This window comes from Sphaerodactylus townsendi, linkage group LG04, assembly GCF_021028975.2.
Source record: "Sphaerodactylus townsendi isolate TG3544 linkage group LG04, MPM_Stown_v2.3, whole genome shotgun sequence".
Classification (NCBI taxonomy): domain Eukaryota; kingdom Metazoa; phylum Chordata; class Lepidosauria; order Squamata; family Sphaerodactylidae; genus Sphaerodactylus; species Sphaerodactylus townsendi.
In genome coordinates this window covers 19,146,594-19,167,265 of record NC_059428.1, presented here as the reverse complement: position 1 = coordinate 19,167,265, position 20,672 = coordinate 19,146,594, and the positions used below count along the sequence as shown (strand labels likewise).

Here is a 20,672-nt window from a genome sequence, read left to right as displayed (position 1 = left end):
GTAATTAGCAACCTTCCACTTTACACGGTATAAGTCTTTCGCACATTACTAGCCCCACTTCTCTTAGAATCTAAGGCCCCTTCCGCACACACAAAATAATGCGTTTTCAAACCACTTTCACAATTGTTTGCAAGTGGATTTTGCCATTCCGCACAGCTTCAAAGAGCACTGAAAGCAGTTTGAAAGTGCATTATTCTGCATGTGCGGAATGAGCCTAAAATATTTCTGTCCCCAGATTAAGTGCAACCCTTGCAAAACAGAAGCCTGCAACACGGTTTAATCTCTTGCCCCTTTTACACGTATCTCCTTTAACCTACTGGTGCTATTTTACTGATCAACTAGCCACGCTACTGCATACACTTGAGTATTTTTTACAAATTTATAGCCTGCTCTTCTGCCCTCACAAGAACGTCCAAATGTGGCTAGCAAATTAAAGCATACAAAGAAATAAAAACGATTAAAATGCTGGGTAGGGAACAATTCCCAAGTATTTCAGAAAAATCTGATTTCCCAACTGTGCGCTGGTGTAATAAAATATTACAACTGCTCCTCATTGTTAGAACTCCCCTGAATAGACAAACACTTGGAAGTTCAAAGGCTGTATTGCTTAAGACAGGTAGAAAGCAGAAGTCTGTTCGAACACGAGATAATATGTTGCAAAGGTTTAAACCCCCCCCCCTTCATGTGAACCAAGACAGTACACTGTTCTCTTGACTGTTTCTCCCAGCCGCCAAGGCCAGGCCTGACCAAGATAAGGCGTCTGTAAAAAACATCATCTCAGGAGAAAACCCCAGCAACAGCCCAACCCTTCTCCCCCCCCCCAAAAAAACAGATCCTGACACTCATCTTTATATGCACATTTCACACATGGCATATTTCAGTCATCAAAGTTATTAAGATTTTAGTTCAGTGATTGTCAGACTCAATCCTGACAATATCAAAGAAGTAACTTGCTTACATTTTCTTTTGCCTGTCTGTGCCCTTCCCCTATAGCGTTCAGGCTTGCCAGATAAAGCTTTTCCAAGGCTTTAATCTTCTCCGCTTGTGCTTGCCACCACTCTGCCTTTAGTTCTTCTGCCAGCTGATGCAGCTGCTCGTCTCTTCGTTGCTTCACATCTTGCCTTATCTGCAAAGCAATACTCTTCTCCTGCTCTCTAACCTGAAATAAAAATTAACCCATCCACATTTTTATATTTTGTGGAAGAGTCCAATCTACTTCCTAATTTGGTCATATTCACTGATGACACTACTTAACACAGAACCTATCATATACTCAGTTTACTAGGAAGCTTTTTGCTTCTTAGCGTATACCCCTGGCTTACGCAGAACATAGGCAAGCAGCATCCTGGATTTGGGGGCGTGGACAGGACAGGACACATCCTGGATTTGGATGTGTGTGTGTGGACAGGACAGGACACAGATACAACTAACAGGCTGGTTTACACATCACATTCTAAATTGTTCGCAGATAAACAGTGTAGGTCAAATGGATGGCACCATCGTAAGTTAATTTGCCATCCCAATAGGCATGTCACTGTTTGTGAGTTTCTAAAGGGGCAGGAAGCAATGCAGGCCTGAAGCCACCAGTGAAGCCATAAACAGCGTGAAAATCAAAGGTGGGTTCTCACTTGATAGGTAGGCCAGGGTCCAGTTCTTGATATTTTCTTATGGTCTGCAGATCTGGCCTCCTCAGCTTAGATGTTGGGTCTACTGACCTTTTTTTTTCAGCACTCAACAGCTGATTGGTGCTACTCACCAGTCAGGAGCAGCAGTGGTGTAGGAGGTTAAGAGCTCATGTATCTAATCAGGAGGAACCGGGTTTGATTCCCAGCTCTGCTGCCTGAGCTGTGGAGGCTTATCTGGGGAATTCAGATTAGCCTGTGCACTCCCACACACGCCAGCTGGGTGACCTTGGGCTAGTCACAGCTTCTCGGAGCTCTCTCAGCCCCACCCACCTCACAAGGTGTTTGTTGTGAGGGGGGAAGGGCAAGGAGATTGTAAGCCCCTTTGAGTCTCCTGCAGGAGAGAAAGGGGGGATATAAATCCAAACTCTTCTTCTTCAAGCCCTTTTAATTTTCAAGGGCCATTATTTCAAGGGCCTCAAGAAGCCAGGTCCATTCTTACAGGAAAAAAAACATCCCTTATACGTTTAAATGGACAATGCTCCACCAATCTCTTTGGGGCCCTGCCTTTCTCTCCCACCCCTAATTTAATTCTGCATGGGAGAGTCCGGAAGGCACGCTAGGTTTTAATAAAACATCAGCAGCATTGTTTTCATCTTTCTGGAATAATGTGTAGCACCGTCCTGATCTTTCCCAAATACCAGCGGGACACCCAATATGTTATTGAGCGACCTGCCCGGGTTTGGGTGGGAGCCTTAACAATTACTTTACTAAAAATCCTGTGAGCTTCCGTCTCCAAAATTACAAGTCTAATTGAAACTGCCTACCAGAACACCAGCGTCAACAATACAAAAAATACCTGCTGCAGCCTCAGTTTTCTTCTTCGCTCGTATTCTTCTTTCAACAGCAAAGCTTCTTCGTTAGGACTCAGTCTCATTTTTCCAGCTTTGGCCACTTTTCTTTTCATCTTCTGAAATCTTAAATATTCTTATGCTGCATTGGAAAAGTAAAAGGCAACGGATATTTTAATACCCATCGAAGCAGGAACAAAATTAACAGGTAGCCTTAACACAGAACATTGAGATAAGGCCAGCCAGGTGTTCTCTAACCTCAGTTTATTGTGCTAAAACATGTACACACAGAGATATTTGCCTTGAGATGATACTCTATGTAGAAGTATCATCTGCGTAGGAGGTTAAGAGCTCATGTATCTAATCTGGAGGAACCAGGTTTGATTCCCAGCTCTGCCGCCTGAGCTGTGGAGGCTTATCTGGGGAATTCAGATTAGCCTGTCCTCTCCCACACACGCCAGCTGGGTGACCTTGGGCTAGTCACAGCTTCTCGGAGCTCTCTCAGCCCCACCTACCTCACAGGGTGTTTGCTGTGAGGGGGGAAGAGAAAGGAGATTGTAAGCCCCTTTGAGTCTCCTGCAGGAGAGAAAGGGGGGGATATAAATCCAAACTCTTCTTCTTCTTCTTCTTGCTTTGATGCCCTTAAACAAAATACACACTTTTTACTTCCCCAAAGAAATTAAAATTCAATGGCAGGAAAAATATGAAGTATCAATTAACTGACCCTAACCCAAGGCTCAACAAATCCCAGGCACAAGTCCCAGTTGCTTTCGATACCATCTTCGTTCAGCCCGTGCAACTGGGCACAGTGGGCAACAAACGTTCTCCAATTATTTTGGTCTGCTGCTACGCAAATAAACACGCCTTTTTACAGCAACAATGAAATTATGAGAAAATGGAGAGAAGTCAGGTTTCAGTTAGACAGCTTTATGTTATGATCCTGTATACGTTACAAAACCTTTGCCACAGCTTAGTAAATTACAACAAACTATCACAGGTTTAGGACTAAGTTTTGCAGTAGCAGTAATTAGAAAATATAGTCATTAAAACAAGAAAGGCTGAAGGCCAAAAAAGGAGTTTGGCTCCAAGAGCCTATTTGTCACGACCTGCTCTAACCAGAATATGTAGTCAAGCAAAATTAGTTTTAGAGGCTTCTTGGTGGCGGGGAAGATCCTCTGAAGATGCCAGCCACAGATGCAAGCGAAACGTCAGGAGAGAATGCTGCCAGAACACGGCCATACGGCCCGGAAACCACACAGCACCCAAGTGATTCTGGCCGTGAAAGCCTTCGACAATACAGTAAGTGTTTCGGTGGAATTTGTTATGCAAAGATGTGGCTGATAGCATTGTCACACACCCGCAATACAATACTATCAACCACATCTTTGCATAACAAGTTACATCCAAACACTTACTGTTGGTTCCCCACCCTGGGACATGGACGATATAGACCCCACTAAAACATTCCCTTCTCACTGGACACAGTGTCTGTGATACACCTTTGAAGACGCCAGCCACAAATACAGGCGAAACGTCAGGAACAAGATCCACCAGATCACGACCACACAGCCCAGAAAACCATCAGAACCACTGAAGTGTGATTTCCTCCGCTCCTTTCTGATCGCTTAATGCAGGGGTGTCCAACTCTGGCCCTCCAGTTCCCATTAGCCCCTGCCTGCCAGCCTGCGCTGGGCCACAGTGGGACACCCTCGCTCTGATGCCTTATCTGACTGCTTGTGAAACCCAATCCAGTAGCATGCAGAGACACTGCAGGCAACTTCCCGAGTGACTCCCAAAAGCTCTTCACCTGTGGAACGTGCCCAATTAAAATCAAAATATGGTCCTTTAAGTCCTTTAAGCAGAGGACGAACGACCCACAAAAGGATCCCACGAACCTCTGCCCAGAGCAGGCAAAGAATTAAGCAAAACAAGTCTCGACTGCTTTATTCACTCCACACCGAAAAAAAGTAACCGATCTTACCCTCCCCCTCATCCGCCATCGCAGCCGCCTCAGACAGCAGCGGCCGTAGGCGAACGCTCCTGACGTCACATCCGCCGCTTCAAACCGCCCGCCTCTGCGCGCGCATGCGTCCTCGCTCCCGCGGCCGAGGGACAAGACGGGAGCGGGAAAACAGGCGGGCTCAGGCGACAGAGAAGCATTCTGCGCACGCGCAAATGTTGGAGCAAGCGAGCCACCCCCACTCTGGCGCTGACCTGCTTCCCACTCACCCATTGGAGGAAATGAAGACCAAACGGCGCATGCGTATAGTGTCGTTCCGCTCCCTCCAGGAGGAACGAAAGAGCACAGGTACCCCCTGCCTTGAACAGAGGAAAAGATATACGCATGCGCAAAAGCCCTCGCAGTACCTGCTGGCAGCACGAAACCGGCACGCGCAGCAGTTGCATTGCTGGAAGGTTAATTTTATACGTGCAATTTTTTTCTTTCGTGCAGTTCTTCCATCGTTCGCCGTTTGCAGCTATGGCCCAGGTGGAGTTTTGCTTTCTCTCTCTTTAAATGCATGTGTCTGGGTCGCTTGCGGAAGGTTTTGCTTTAAATACGTGTTTGTGAGTGCCCGAAAAAAAGCATCTAAATAACTAACGATGTGCCCGAAGTTAGCGGATGGCTCAATGAAGTAAAGGAGGAATTTTTTTTTAATGGCGTAAGTGTAACCCATGCCATTTCACTATTTGTGTTTGGGTTGGATCTTAGGGCCCAGGAGACAAGAGTTCAGTGAGCATGTTCAATTGGTGAACTTGCCTACATATTACCAACTGCAAGGGCTTCACCCTCCGCAGTTGGTCTGGCCTGCAACAGGAGAAGAAAGGCCCACAGCTCAATTGAGGGGATTGCTTATTTTTTTACAGGCTCAAGTTGAAGAAAGACCTTCAGCAGCTACATCCTATGTGTGTAGAAGAACAGATGGGATAAAGAAGCCCTGCATTATTGTTTAGACTTTTTTGCTTTTCTTTATTTACGGGGCACTGTTAGCAGTTGTAACTGTTTTGAGTGCTTTTCTTAAAAGGCACTGAAGATTTGTATAATTGAGTTGTGCTATATGTATATATGAGAACGTTGATCATGAAAGTCTGAGTGGTAGAAAGGAGAAAAAGTCTAGTAGCACCCTAAAGACAAACATTTCTTGTTTGTCTTTAAGGTGCTACTGGACTCTTGCTTTTTTCCTAACACTACAGACCAACGCGGCTGCCCATTGTGCTGTAAGGTCTGAGTGGTTTAAAATTATGGAGTGTATCCAGTTAAAACTTGAACTACGAATGTAAGAAATGTATGTTTTGAAATGCATCTGAATAAAATTTATATAGAAAATAAAATAAGTAAACTCTAGCTCACAGGCATTAATGCTGAAGTAGGTTTTGTTAGTCTTTATGGTACCACTGGCCTCCAGTTTAATTTTGGTGCAACAGGCTAACCTTCCAGGGAACGCCCTTAAGGAACTCTGCATTGAACTCCCTGGCATTCCTGCATGCTGTATTGTATAAGATCCTGGGAATGGGGAAATATTCCCAAGATCAGTGTTAGTTTATGTTTGGTACTGGGAGCTGACCCTCTCAGTTGCCCCACATAAAATGGGATTGTGCCCATGCTAAATATTTCACTTAGCTGGTGAAATTTGGTGAATATTGCACTTAGCTGGTGAAATCTGGTGGGCCACTGCGAGTAGCAGAGAGCTGGACTAGATGGACTTTGGTCTGATCCAGCTGGCTTGTTCTTATGTTCTTAAATTTAGTAGTGGTTGTGTCTCATTTCTGATTCTCTTGATTTAAGATTCTCTGATGAAATATCCCGTGGCACCCAGGGTTCCCTAAAACAATCGAAAGCTATTGCCTCAGGATAACAGTGTGCTGTAAACTGAAATGGTTTAATATATGTCTCTTGTAGAAATGCTGGACTCCATTCCCATAACAAGGTGGGATTGTGTCCATCTACAGCATGTGCAGAAGACTAGCCAGCAGGAATCTTTACAGGACCTCTGATAGGTAAGCAAGATGCTTCTTAAGGCTGCAACCCCATTTGGCGTGTCATAGTTGTAAGTGGGGATGTTTGCATGGAGGAATGCCCAGAATTGGAAGAGCTATAATGCGGGTCTTTTTTCTTAAATGCTGAAAAATACAGAGTGTCTTTCTGTGGAGATATTAACATTGTACTTGGTTAGATGCCTTTGGAATCAGCCAGTCCTCAGAGTCACTGCCAGCGTTTTGGGATTTGCCAAGTATTTGGCCACCAGCTGTGACCTAAGATGCAATTATAGGCGTAAACCAGGTTTGCATCCTTCTCCTGCATTGCTGGCCCCACTGGTGTTTTTGCTGCCTCAGTTGCTGGTTCTTCTCAAAGTATGTATACCAGTGGTGGCGAACCTATGGCACGGGTGCCAGAGGTGGCACTCTGAGCCCTCTCTGTGGGCACATGCAAATAGAGTCCCTCCCCCCACATCTAGGCTGGACTCGATTGTTAGCATTAAACTTAAGACCTAGTTTTAGGGAAGCAGTATAGGTAACCCTGTTAAGCACTGTTAAACCCCACTGATTTTCATGCAAAGAACTAAAGTGTGATCCTTTACCTGGGAGTAAGCTGGGTTGCTGGCAATGGGGTTTGCTTCTGAGTAAACCCTCCTAGGGTCGTGATTCACCCGTTGGAAGAGTTGCACAGTTGCTTCAAAGCAAAGCCACCGACTACCACCAAGCTTACTCCCAAGTAACGCAAGCCTTGGAGCCAACCGTTTTTTCTAAACTAAAGCCTCAGTATTTTGGCTAAATTGCTGTGTTGGCACTTTGCGATAAATAAGTGGGTTTTGGGTTGCAGTTTGGGCACTCAGTCTTGAAAAGGTTCGCTATCACTGACGTATACAAAAGTAGGCCAGAGGTCTGTTGCCGTGTTTTTCTGTATGCGTGCACAGAGATGCCGTGATGTCACACCTGACTTATGGCGATCCCATGAGGTTTTCAGGGCAAGAGTGGTCTAGAGACGGCTTGCCATTTCCTGCTTTGGCGTCACACCCTCAAATGTTTTAGATCTCCCATCCAAATACTTGCCAGTTTGAAGCCGGGTGTGTGTGACTGTTCCAAGATCATCCAGTAAGTTTCCGTGGCAGAGTGGGGATTTGAACTTGGATTTCCCAGGTCCTAGTCTGAAACTTTAACCACTACACCGTACTGGCTCTCTACAGTAGCAATAATCTTCCAAAAACGGTTCTATGGGAGATCCTCTGCAAGTCTGTGAACCACCTGGGGTCCCAACCTGTGGGCTGAGCTGAAGACCATATTTCCCCACAAGCATTTGTCTGATAGGTACACTTGGGCCCCTCACAGTCAAAGATAGTTTTATTCATGACAGCATTTGGTTGGTTCTTTTGCCTATCAGCAGCTTTGTTATTGATTTTAACTCCTGGTGTTGTATGTATTTTATCATATTTTATTATTTACTTTGTAAGCCGCCTTGAGTTTCTATAAACTAATAAGCGGTTTAGATCAATAGTTTCAAAAGGTTCTTTGTATTTTCACTTCTCTTCATTGTTTCCCCAGTCTGAGAATGAACAAGCAGAAGATGATCTACGTCGAGCAAATTACAAACCTCGACCAGTTCAGCCCTGATATTGTCGTCGAAACGTCAAAGCTCTTTGAGAAGAAGTTCCTGTACAACAAACCCCCCAACAATGAGTGGCAGCTGCCGGATCCCAACCAGGCTTTCACCACTGGTCACAAGGAGTTCGGTTCCCTCGTTGCCCTGAAGGAGTCCATGAACGAAGTCAAGAATCGGCTGAGTGACAAGAAGCTGGACCAATGGCATCAGCACACTTCCTTCACCAACAAAGCGGGCAAGATAATTGCCTATATCAAGAAGTCCGCAAATGCTGAGTTGTGCACCCAAGCTTGGTGCAAGTTCCACGAGATGCTGGGCAGCTTTCCCCTGCTCCCGAGTGACGCTCTTCAGAATGGAGAGCTCAACTCTCTCCATCTGTGTGAAGCTCCCGGGGCGTTCATAGCCAGCCTCAACCACTTCCTCAGGTCTCACTGTATCCCTTGCGACTGGAACTGGGTCGCCAATACGTTGAACCCGTACCATGAAGCCAACGATACCCTCACGATGATTATGGACGACAGGCTTATAGCCAACACCTTGCCCTGGTGGTATTTTGGCCCAGATAACACTGGGGACATCATGACACAGGGGCATCTTACAGGGTTGCAACGCTTCATAAGCAACATGGCTGCCGTTCACCTGGTCACTGCCGACGGGAGCTTTGATTGCCAAGGAAATCCCGGCGAACAAGAAGCAATCGTTTCCTCCTTACACTACTGTGAGGCCGTCACTGCTTTAATGACTCTCGGCCTCGGGGGCTCCTTCGTCCTGAAGATGTTTACTTTGTTCGAACACTGTTCTGTCAATTTGCTGTTTCTCCTGAACTGTGCGTTTGAAGAGGTCCACGTTTTTAAACCAGCCACCAGCAAAGCCGGGAACTCCGAAGTCTACGTCATTTGCCTTCGCTATCTTGGCAGGGAGGCCATCCATTCGCTCCTGTCCAAGATGATGCAGAACTTTGGGACAGAAATGGTCAAGAAGGCCCTCTTCCCACAGCACTTAATTCCAGAATCTTTCATCAAGGTCCACGAAGACTGCTGCTCCTTCTTTCACAGGCATCAGGTTGAGACCATTTCGGAGAACCTGCGGCTGTTTGAGGGCATGGGTGAGGCAGAGCAGGCGAGGCTAAATCTGCTGAGAGACTGCGCCGTCGACTTCTTCTTGAAGAGGTTCCAGATGAAACCCCTTGCCAGAAATAACTGGATAGTGAAGAGGCCTCGTGCTGGCTGCAGCATGAACGCCAAATGGTGCGGACAGAGGAACAAATATTTTTGCACATACAACGAAAGAAAGCGTCTGGAATCGCTGTCGTGGGAAGACAAAGTGGCCAATGGCTGTCTCAACGAATGGGCCGAGGAACACTCCCTCGCTAACGCTGGGAAAAGCTGCGTTTTGGAAGGGGCACCGTGTGACTTGGAATGTCACTTATGGTATATTTTGACAGGCCCGAGGCTGCCAGACGTAAAATGTTCTCCCTTCTGTGGCGGGGAGGTTCTAAAAACCCTCAACGAGGCGCTCGAGAAGTCTTTCATCAGCCGAACGAGTCTTAATTCCCTCTTGAGATGGACTCCACCAGAGTGCCAGTCTTGCGTTCTCGCGCAGTCCTCGGTGCTGTCTGAACTGTTGCGCCTGACGGGGTCTCCCGAAGAGGCTCCAGATGAGAACTCCCTCGGCCGAACCAAGTGTTTGGTTGTGGGCTCCCCAGAGCTTTGCGATGCTGACAGCCAGTGTGTCTTGGACGTTGAATGTCTCGAGGGGGCGTCGCTCTTGAATTTCAGCTGCTCGCCGGTCCATGACGGGGAGCCAAAATACCAGCACCTGTTCTTGGAATGCCTTCTGCAGTCACTCCCCCAGCTTCAGAAGGGAGATGCTCTGGTTTTGCCAATTCTGTCCTGTTTCACCCGCTTCATGGCAGGGTTGGTGTTTATACTGCACAGCTGCTTCCAGCGCATCTCATTTGTTTGCCCCACGTCGTCACGGCCTTTAAGGACCAGCGCCGTTCTCTTGTGCGCTGGCTACCAAGGTCTCCCGGACCCAGTTTTCCAGTACCTGCAGCATACGCATCAGCACATGAACTCCTTGCTAGACTCAGACCCTCCACAGCAGATCTTGGAATTTTTGCCCATGGAAAATCTTCTGAAAGGGTTGCTGTTGGAATTCCTCTGGGACCTGAACGCTGCAATTGCCAAGAGGCAGTTGCATTTGATTATCCAAGCTGAGCAGCAGCAGATGGATTGACCTTTAGCTTGAAAGCTCCAGGTTGAAAACTGCCTCTTCGTTTTAAAAAATATATATTTTAAACTGTAAACAGTGGTGGCGAACCTTTGGCACTCCAGATGTTATGGACTACATTTCCCATCAGCCCCTGCCAGCATGGCCAATTGGCCATGCTGGCAGGGGCTGATGGGAAATGTAGTCCATAACATCTGGAGTGCCAAAGGTTCGCCACCACGGCTGTAGGACATCGTTCTGCACCTTCCCTCTGATTTTAATATCATGCTTGTGTTTTTTTATTATTATCGTACACTTAACCTGTTTTGTGCCTCTGATGATACGCAGTTTGGTGTATTTGGATCCCTTGAGTTGAACGCTGTTCAGCAATCACATGCGCTAATTGTGCTCACGCCAGGCTTGCGCATCTCCCCAACCTCTCCCTCTTCCACTAGAAGCTGTAGTGCTTCAGCATCGAGTCTCTGGTTACCCGTGACATAAGCTCTGTGTTTTCCCTCTGACTCATTTTTGCTTCTGCTAACCGGTGTCCTAAGCCAAGATTAAACCCTTCTTTAAGAATCCTGCTTTGAGATAGGGGAGAAGTCAACTTTGGCTAACCTTTACCCTTAGGTCAATGGTGACCAGAATTAGAAGATCACTCCTTCATCCTCTCCCCAGGGAAGGGAATAGAGCACAGGTGTCAAACTTGCAGCCCTCCAGATGTTATGGACTACAGTTCCCATCATTCCTGCCAGCATGATGCTGGCAGGGGATGATGGGAACTGTAGTCCATAACATCTGGAAGGCCGCGAGTTTGACACCTATGGAATAGAGGGTCATGCCATGTAAGAGCTTGATATAAAGCTGTGTCTGTTTTTTAAAACTGGCATTGAACTGACTGCGGCCCTTGTGAGCTTATGGGGAGAGGGGACTTCTCACGTAGACTTCAGAACTGAATTGGCTGACTAGGTCTTCTCTTTGTCCTTTGCTAACCGCGTCCAGAATCCAGTTCTGCCTGCTTTACTATTGGTTGTTGTCAGGACCCCAACACCTATGTCCTCCAACTTTCACCTTGGCAGATAAGCTTCATGGCTTGTGTTCCAACTTACCTGGCCAGTGCCAGAATCTTAATGTGTTCCTGTGGCTATCGGTTAGGTTGGCTCACTTAGGCGCATTCCCCATGGGCCAAAAAACAGGGGTGTGAAAACGGTGTAAAATGGTTTAAAACGGTGTAAAAGGGTATAAGCCGTTTTCACACCGCTGTTTTTGGACCATGGGGAATCCACCATAAAGATGGAACACAACTTCATAGAGAGCACTTAATGGAGATCGGACATTACACATGAAGAACTGGTAGCTATTTTCTGTTATTGTCTCTGTATTTATCACTATAGGTTTGAAGATTGTGTAATTTCTTAATGGTTCCTCCTTGTTTGCATTGTCATCTGTCAGAGGTTTGTTGACCATCGTGGAGAGGGAACTGAACAGCGTTAAAACCAGCCCTGTGTCTTTTAATTTGTGCCAAGTAAGTGCAGTTGGTTTGTCTGCTGCTGCTTTTGGCTTAGCCAGAACAACACCTGGGAAGATTTATTATGCTACTAAGTGTCTTCAGTTCATTTTATTTTCTTTGGTTGGCAGTGCAGACGGCTGACTTGCTGTTGCTACTTTCATGCCTGTCAGAAAGTGCTTACAGCTAGTTTAGCCCTCCCAAAATAAAACTGGTTGAGCTGAAATAAAATGCCCTGAAGACGTTTTGGGGGGAAAGCTGTGCAGAACTCCTCCGCAAAACACTTCTATTTACATCCTCAAGACATTTTGTCTGTGTTGTGCAAAAAGGGTCGCTGTTGCGAGGGTTAACAAGCCTACACGGTATGTTAATGTAACCGGATTTTAATCTCATAGATCTGGGGCCAAATTACACTTCACTTGAAATTTGCTGAGTTTTTCTTCCTACCCCAAAATGAAAAGCAGTTAGTGGAGGGAAGATGCGGGGGGGGCTGATTTATTTCCTTGCTGGGTTTTTTCCCTCTATTCAAACATCCCTTTTTTCAAACTTTCAAGGAGCTCTATTCTCACCCCTCATCTCAGGGAAGCAGCCTCAGTGTATCTTGTGGATACCCAGCAGCAAAGACTTCCTGGTGGTGGAAAGCTTTCTATTGTGAATCATCCTTTTTACTGGATGATTGTTTCCTGCTGGGAAGCCAAAAAGAGGCCTTCCATTTCTTGCAACAGATCATGCCTAGAAGTTCTATGGAAGCCCTCTATGGAAGCTGTGCCAATGTACAAGGCTTTGTTTCATAGACTGTTCTTCCTGGTGAACAATGTATTGTTATTATCCAGCCAAGCCTTTATGGGCATATAGGACGATACAGGTAGGATACAAAAAACTGTCCCCAAATAAAATAATAGAGAATCCCTTAATAACAGAGTGACACAACAAAATTAAAAAGTACAGAGCTATCCTTTGGGGTATATAATTTCTAGTAAAAACTTGGCCAACAATTCACAAACTACAGCATGGGTGTCAAACTCGCGTCCCTCCAGATGCTATGGACTACAGTTCCCATCATCCCCTGCCAGCATGATGCTGGCAGGGGATGATGGGAACTGTAGTCCATAGCATCTGGAGGGCCACGAGTTTGACACCTGTGAACTGCAGGATCAGAATTATTTAGCAAGTATAAAATGTTTTGATCATCTGATATCCTGACACAGTTCAAGAGAAGACCGTTTGTATATTTTTTCCTCCCTCATATTTAGTGCAATGGAAGAGTGGGTGTTTTGTAACCTTCATGAGGCACGTAGAAGCGGCACTGTGACCAGAACCCACCCCTGGTCATCTGCACAATTGTAAAAAGGGTTGGGGATAGCGGGGGTGGCTGTGACTTGCAGGGAAGGATGAGAGGGTGGAAAGAGGAGAGTTTACCTATCCCTCAACCTGTTTTCCTGGAACCTCCTCTTTAACCGAAACTTTCTCCAATCATGGCTTTCATATACATTCTTTTTGCAGCGTGGGGAAAATGCGTTTTGGAGTTGGGGGTTGGAAAGAGGGATCACATTGCACCTGTGCTTGACAGCAGAGGTATATACCCTGTTTCCCTAAAAATAAGACAGGGTCTTATATTAATTTTTGCACCAAAAGGTGCATTAGGGCTTATTTTCAGGGGATGTCTTATTTTCGGGGAAATACAGTAACTTTCACAATTCATTAAGGCGGGCTCTCGACAGTCCGTTGCTTCCCCATCACATGTGACGCAAACTGCATTCTCATTGGCCAGGAGCACAGGGCATTGTCCGTGATTCATGATCTGTAACTACCGGTAGGGCTTCTTTTTTGAGTAGGGCTTCTATTTTAAGCCTCCTCCAAAAATCCTGAAAAATCATGATAGGGCTTATTTTCGAGGTAGGGCTTATTTTCAGGGAAACACGGTATACCCTGTTTCCCTGAAAATAAGACCTACCCTGAAAATAAGCCACAGCATGATTTTTCGGGATTTCTGGAGGATGCTTGAAATATAAGCCCTACTCTAAAAATAAGCCCTAGTTACAGATTCCCCAGCTCAACTGATCTGGTCACGTGGAGGGGGCACAAAATCATGGGAAAAAATAAGACATCCCTTGAAATAAGCCCTAACGCATCTTTTGGAACAAAAATTAATATAAGACCCTGTCTTATTTTCAGGGAAACACGGTAAAGGAATCTTACAAGGGTGTCTTCTCTGTTCTCCTTTCACCCTGTTTGTTTTCAGGTTTACTTGTTCCTTTATTTTCACAGATAAGCCCAGGGTAATAAGCACATTCAGGCATCTGAAGGTTTCCACTGCTGGTTCAAGTGGGATGGTAATTTCCTTTAAAAGGTTTGCTTGTCTAAAGTTCTTTCCCTAGTTTGTAAATTTATTTTTCTTTTTTCAAATCTTCAGAAGGACTGCTGCGTTTAGGAATAAAAGACTCAAAGCTTTGAATTACCCATTTTGTGTTTAACCTTTGCAAATTATGAGCACAAAAACTTTGACCTATGGGAGTTCTAAAAAAAATCAACATTTTAAACTTTGGAAAATAAAACTCTATGTTGTGTTTCTTTGTGTTGGCTCTTTTACAAAACCAGCTGAAATGGCTGTAAGAATTGAACAGCAGATGACTGCAAATATAGTATGCAGTTAAGAAATGTACATATGTAAGGATTATAATGTGTTGTTTCTTGGGCTTTTTAAATCTAGCTTGAAAGCCCAGGTTCAATCTAGCAGAAAACTTCCCTTCCACAAAGCAGAAGGAAATATCTGCTGGGGTGTTGTGTGGCTTCAGTCCGGGCTGTATCTGCTGGGCTTGGGGGAAAAAATCACCGTAGTCATCTTTTTCATTGAAATGAGCAGATAACGTCCGCGAACCATTGTGAGGTGATTAAGGGTGGTGGACTCCAATCTGGAGAAATTGAACTACTAGACAAAATACTGGTGGAGACCAGAGATGAGAAGGTCATGCCAAGAACTCTACAGAAGGATGATAGGAGACCTTTCTACTAAACATCCTTTTGTGGCTACTACACATTTCTGTGATCTAGTCCCAACCAGAGGAGAGCACAGTGGCCAAATAGCAGAGGCTCTTTTTACAGAGGTTCACACCTTAACAAGCACAGGTTCACACCAGTTCCAATCCTTCCAATCCAGCAAAATCTATCTGACCCTCAGACAAGGGAAACAATGTCAGGACAGTGCTGGGGGGGAGGACTACAATGATTCCAGAATTATGGCTACAGTCACATTGGATGCAACCTAGCATTTAATTTGGTTATGCCATAAAGTTCTCCAGTTTTTCCTCTGACTGCTTTGTTACCTCTCCGAGATCCCTCAAAAAGGAAAAACACATAAGGCATTATCTGTCATAGAACACCTGTTGATAAGGGACAAGAACTGGTACCTCTGTGAGAGACAATCAGGAGTCTATTCCATAGTTTTCATGGTGTCCAAGAAAAAAAAGAAGACTGATGAGCCATGAGATCTAAAATGCATCAAGAGGTTTGTGACTCAAAAGCACTTCCATATGGAGGCCTTATGTTCAGTCACCAAATCTCTCACTCCAAGGGTCTTTACGACTTCCATCTATGTCACAGAAGCATACCTACACATCCCTACCTATGTGGGCCATTGCAAGTTTTTCAGATTCTCATACCAAAATCAGCATTTCTAGTTCAAAGCTCTTCCCTTTGGACTGGCTGTGGCACCTCATGTTTTCTTCAAAGTACTGGTGACCCTAGTGGTCATTGCCTGAAGGTGGAGAGTACCTGCACTTGTGTGATATCCTGATTTGTTCATCAAGGAAAAAACCTTCAAGGACATGTCTGATAATTTAGATGTTGGAAAATCATGGTTACCTTTTGAACAAACACAAAAGCATCATTCTTCCAAGAAAGGTTGATTCCCCACGGTCAATTTATTGTGTGATATTCACACACACAAAACACTTTAAGCAAGAACTCCCCACTGCTTAAGTGCTGAACATGGCTTCATTAAGTCCTTACCTTCTGCTCTGAGGTAAGGACAGAGGCATAGCTCCAAGGGGATGGGGGGGGTGCGACGCACCAGGTGCGCACCCCTGTGGGGGTGTGATGAGGGTGTTCCAGGGGTGGGGCAGGGGCATTCCGGGGCAGGAGCGGAGGATGCACCAGGCGCTTTCCCCCCTTGCTACGCCTCTGGGTAAGGAGGGCATCTTGCCCCACTTGAAGAGTGAAAAAGCGGTGATAGATGGGGGAAGACTCTAAAGTGCTACAGAAATGTGAAGGAAAAAAATAACAGTCAACAGCAAATGGTTACATGTTTGGAAACTAAAAAAGGGAGGGAAAGACCAGATTAATCTCCTTTTTCAGTACCTGTTTATTTGGCTACTTTTGTTCTGGTAGCCTTCTTGTTATGACAGAGTCGTTTAACTTATTCCTACTATTGTCCTACATTCAACATTTTTCTTCCTACCCTACTTATTAGCTCTGAAAGTATTTAAACTGAGCCACAAGTTCCCGCCTGGGAGACAGGAAGTGGAATGTCTTAGTCCTGCCTTCCTAAACAGCCAGTGGGAAACACCCTAACTGTAAGATGCTGTCCTTACCTCAGAGCAGAAGAAACCATCACAGTATGTCTCAAAGGTTCTGTTCTCCCCAGTGTGGATCCAAAGCAACTTACGCCATTGGCCTCTCCTCCATTTTGTCCTCACAACAACCTTGCAATTGGACCAAAGTCTCTGAGTGAGTCGGCGTGGCAGACGGTGGGTTCTTCATTTGAGTTGCACAGTATTCTCCATTTCAAATGCTATGTCTCTGTGCAACATTCAAGCATGCCAATGGAAACAGCAGCTAGGCGTAAATGTGCTCATTTTGGTCTCTGAAGGTTTGTTAGAAGAACTTCCGAAATAAAAGCATACGCGCAATGGAATTTTAGTGTGAAATAATTATTCTCACAGATTTTCCCGTGCTTCTGCAACCAGAACCCTCCAATCAACCTTGAGGCTTGGGGAAACTGCGCTGCAACCGTAAAAAGGATGTTCCCTCAATTATAATAATGTGCATAATTATCTGCAATAAATAGGCTAATTAACTTTCAATCTACTGTGCCAGCAGCTGTTCAGGAGTCTTTTCTGAACTATGGTACTTGGCCCTGTGTCCTGTTGGGGCTGATGGGCTTCTAAATTTAGAAGATCTGCAAGAGATAGTTTTGAAATCTACAGAGAGAGTGGGGGGGGGGCTCACTCGCAGATGTTTCCTACCTAGATGAATGCAAGCTTGTATTTGAACTGGTGTTCTTTGAAGCAAATGCGTGGGATGCTCAGGTTCAGTGTGTGTCTGCGTGGTGTGCGGTTTTTAGTAAGTGGATGCACTTATTTCTCTGCATCTGTTCCCTGCCAATCCATGCCCAGCACAAAGAGAGCAGCAGCCAAACATGTGCCAAACGTTGGGTAGACTTCAGGTTTGTAATTTCACACAAAAACATTGTGATGAGAAATTCTGCCTCCTTCTCTCTCTCTCTTTTTTTGGAAAATGTACCTGAGTACTCTTCCACAAGCAGCAGGAATCAACCCAGAACAAAGTGGCACTCAACTGATCGAGAAACCTGTGCTTTGAGGGAAGAGAGAATACATTTGGAATTAAGTGCCTTGATGACTTTCCATGTAGCAAAGAAGCTTAAAAGTGCTTGGGAGAACTAGAAACAAGCTATTTTGTGCAGCATTGTAATTGCTAATTGGTAGTGGGGGAGCGTGGTGGTGGTTCTGTTTTGTTTACATAAGGTGGAAAGGTCAATGTTGGGAATGTGAATAAGGGCCCTTTTGGTTTGGAAAAAAGCAGAGGAGGAAAGGCTAACATCTATAATTGAACATTAACAGTTGCCAACTCTGTTTGGAAGTGTGTAAAGATTTGGGGGTGGAATCCGGGGAGGATGGGGTTTGGGGAAGGGAGAGAAGCAGATGAGCCTTAACAAATGATAATGCTATAGAGTCCGCCCTCCAAAGCAGCCATTTTCTCCAGGGTAAATCATCTCTATTATCTGGAGATCCCCAGACCCTACCTGTAGATTGGCTATCTTGCTACGTGTGGTGGTCCTCCTGTTCCATATGGAGACTTGCATGTCTCAGATTGTTTTCCCAGTGGAGATCCCACAAACTAGCATCTGACTGAAAACCTTTGTTGCCAACCCAAAAAATGCTTGTAACAAGCATTTTGTCTCTAAATACCACATGTACTTGAATATCATGCATCTGTTCTGGTTATCCAGAGGAACGTGCTCAGAAATTTGTTTCCTTCCTCATAATAATAGAATTTGGCGCCGACAAATTAAAACTAGTGTTGGTAGATTCAGGAAAACTTGGGAAAATCTAAAGAAAACCCTTCTTCATATGGTGTATAATTAACATAGCGACTCAGCAGCTACAGGATCTGGTGATAGTCGCTATCTTAGAAGGCTTTGAAAAGGAGTGATTGGACAACAGATCTCGCCATAGCTGTAAGCTATTGTGACTAAGTAGAACTTCTGTGTCCAGAGGCAGTGTACCATTGAGAGCCAGGCAGTACGCTGGTGCATTCATGCCCTGCTTCTAAACTTCTCAGAGGTTTCTGATTGGGGCAATTTGAAAGCAGAATGCTGAACAACTGACTTTTAGTTTTGTCCAACAGGGAATGTTTCATTCTTCAAGGTTATCTACAGAGGTGGCATCCAGCAGGTTCTCACAGGTTCCCGAGAGTCGGTTACTAATTATTTGTGTGTGCCGAGAGGGGGTTACTAATTGGTGATTTTGCCACGTGATTTTTGCCTTAGTTACACTCCTCCTCTCAGCAGTAGCGCACAGAACTTGAAGCAGTCTATCAGGAGGTGAACCGGCATGCGTGGCAGCCTGCGCCTGCATGCATTCGTCTCCCACCCAAGGACCACCGCAGCGGCTGCGTCCTTGCCACAGCCCTGCCCAGGAATGCCCCACCCCCGAAATGCCCAGCCACGCCCACATCATGCCCCGCCCAGCCCCATTGGTGTTACGCCAGTTTGAATCCCACCACCATGGGAACCTATTACTAAAATTTTTGGATCCCACCACTGGTTATCTACCATACTGGCAAATGAGAAGAACTGTTCAAAGTATGGTTGTCAGTGGTGGGATTCAAATAATTTAACAACCAGTTCCGATGGTGGGATTTGAATAAGTTAGCAACTGGTTGTTTACAAGCACCATTTTAACAACCGGTTCTGCCGAAGTGGTGCGAACCTGCTGAATCCCATCACTGGTTGTGGTGGGTTTTCCGGGCTGTGTGGCCGTGGCCTGGTGGATCTTATTCCTAACGTTTCACCTGCACCTGTGGCTGGCATCATCAGAGGTGTATCACAGAGAGAAGTCTGTTACACACTGTCTAGTGAGAAGGGAATGTTTACTGGGGTATATATTGTCCGTGTCCCAGGGTGGGGAACCAATCAGTAAGTGTTTGGGTGGAACTTGCTATGCAAAGGTGTGGTTGAGTGCATTGTATTGCGCGTGGGGTTATCAGTCCATTTACATGTGTAGTTGCATTTGCATTCCCTGCAGCAGCAGCAGTATTGGTGAATGCAAATCCTGTGTCTGGGTGGAGTCCATTGTCCATGAATTTAGCATGCCCTTGGCCTTTGATTCTGGTGTGTTTTTTAAAAAGAATTAATTTAAAATAAATTTAAATAGTTAAATAAAATTAAATAAAATTAAATAATTTGAAATAGTCAATGATTTATTCAGTCTCTGCCACTGTACATTGATATTTGAATGATTGTGTATATTTCCCTGGATTGCCCAGAATACTCAATTTGCCCATTAAATGCTCAATTTGCCCATTAAACCATGTCCACCCAGATATACCTGAGGAGGACCCCATAGCAAATGCTTTTGAAAGGAATTGGAGAGGAGGGTGTTCTGTGCCAGAATTTTAGCCCTTGTGAGAGTTTCTCTGGAAGCGTCTCTCGAACGCCTAGCATAGATAACTTTCCAAGTATGTGAGATATATAGCTGCCTGTAGGGCCAAGAACCTTGCTATCTTAATGTGGCCAAAATATACAGCCATCGGAGCACATCTCCCAAGCAGACCCCAGACACAAAAAATGTATTGATCTCCTTTAAAATGTACTACATGTTGTTCCGTTGTGGATGGGTAATCGTTACAGGTTTTCACAAAGGAAGCGCTTTAATTAGGAAACGGTGATAGTTGTTTGGCACACGGAGAGAAGGCTGCTCGAAAGATCATGGGCCATTCGGGAGGTGAACAGGAAATCGCAGGATATGGCAGGGAGAGCAGAGAAGGAAAACGAAGAGAGGAGGAGGGGGGAAAGCTTATGATTACTGCAAACCAGAATCCACTGGTACCCATGGTAAGCAGGTTAGGCCCAAGTAAAATATCATAGTGTAGCAAGAAGGTTTTTGAGTTTGCCGGAAGTTTTCTTCAATATGGATATCAAGCAAAATAAAAGGGGGAGAGGAGATTATGCCGGTCATGGCAAAAAGCCGAACTCTCCAAAATCTACCCTGAACCTCTGATAAAATTGATAGTTTGCCTGTCACTTTGTGATATTTTCAGCTAGGTTAAGGTACTATTGCAGTGGTGGCGAACCTATGGCACGGGTGCCAGAGATGGCACTCAGAGCCCTCTCTGTGGGCACGTGCAAACAGAGTGCCCGCCCACATCTAGGCTGGCCTGGGCTGCTGGGCTCGATTATTAGCATTAAACCTAAGACCCAGTTTTGGGGAAGCAGTGTAGGTAACCCTGTAAAGCGCTGTTAAACCCCACTGATTTTCATGCGAAGAACTAAAGCACAATCCTTTACCTGGGAGTAAGCTCAGTTGCTGGCAATGGGACTTGCTTCTGAGAAAACCCTCCTAGGGTTGTGATTCACCCATTGGAAG

The 20,672-nt window shown here is 45.3% G+C and overlaps 2 protein-coding genes across 2 annotated transcripts in view; one reads left to right on the top strand and one right to left on the bottom strand.

Annotated features, from left to right (window-relative positions):
- The window catches only part of CEP295 (centrosomal protein 295), a 49,920-nt gene extending 45,347 nt beyond the window's left edge, over positions 1 to 4,573 (bottom strand). The window contains 3 exon segments of the mRNA XM_048494228.1: positions 959 to 1,159; positions 2,482 to 2,615; positions 4,455 to 4,573. Of these exon segments, the coding sequence (XP_048350185.1) occupies positions 959 to 1,159; positions 2,482 to 2,589 (309 nt within the window). The 5' untranslated portion in view covers positions 2,590 to 2,615; positions 4,455 to 4,573.
- Positions 4,574 to 4,699: 126 nt separating this feature from the next.
- CMTR2 (cap methyltransferase 2) lies at positions 4,700 to 10,390 on the top strand. The gene is made up of 3 exons (XM_048494227.1): positions 4,700 to 4,961; positions 6,372 to 6,469; positions 8,012 to 10,390. Exons 2-3 carry the CDS (start codon positions 6,423 to 6,425, stop codon positions 10,305 to 10,307), a joined length of 2,343 nt encoding a protein of 780 aa, XP_048350184.1. The 5' UTR covers positions 4,700 to 4,961; positions 6,372 to 6,422; the 3' UTR covers positions 10,308 to 10,390.
- Positions 10,391 to 20,672: the final 10,282 nt, after the last annotated feature.

What these genes read in the sequence shown, in the direction of transcription:
- CMTR2 (XM_048494227.1), top strand. Translation starts at nt 6,423, where the DNA reads ATGTGCAGAAGACTAGCCAGCAGGAATCTTTACAGGACCTCTGATAG. An exon ending in CTTTACAGGACCTCTGATAG is followed by an intron (nt 6,470 to 8,011) that starts GTAAGCAAGATG and finishes TTGTTTCCCCAG; the next exon opens with TCTGAGAATGAACAAGCAGA.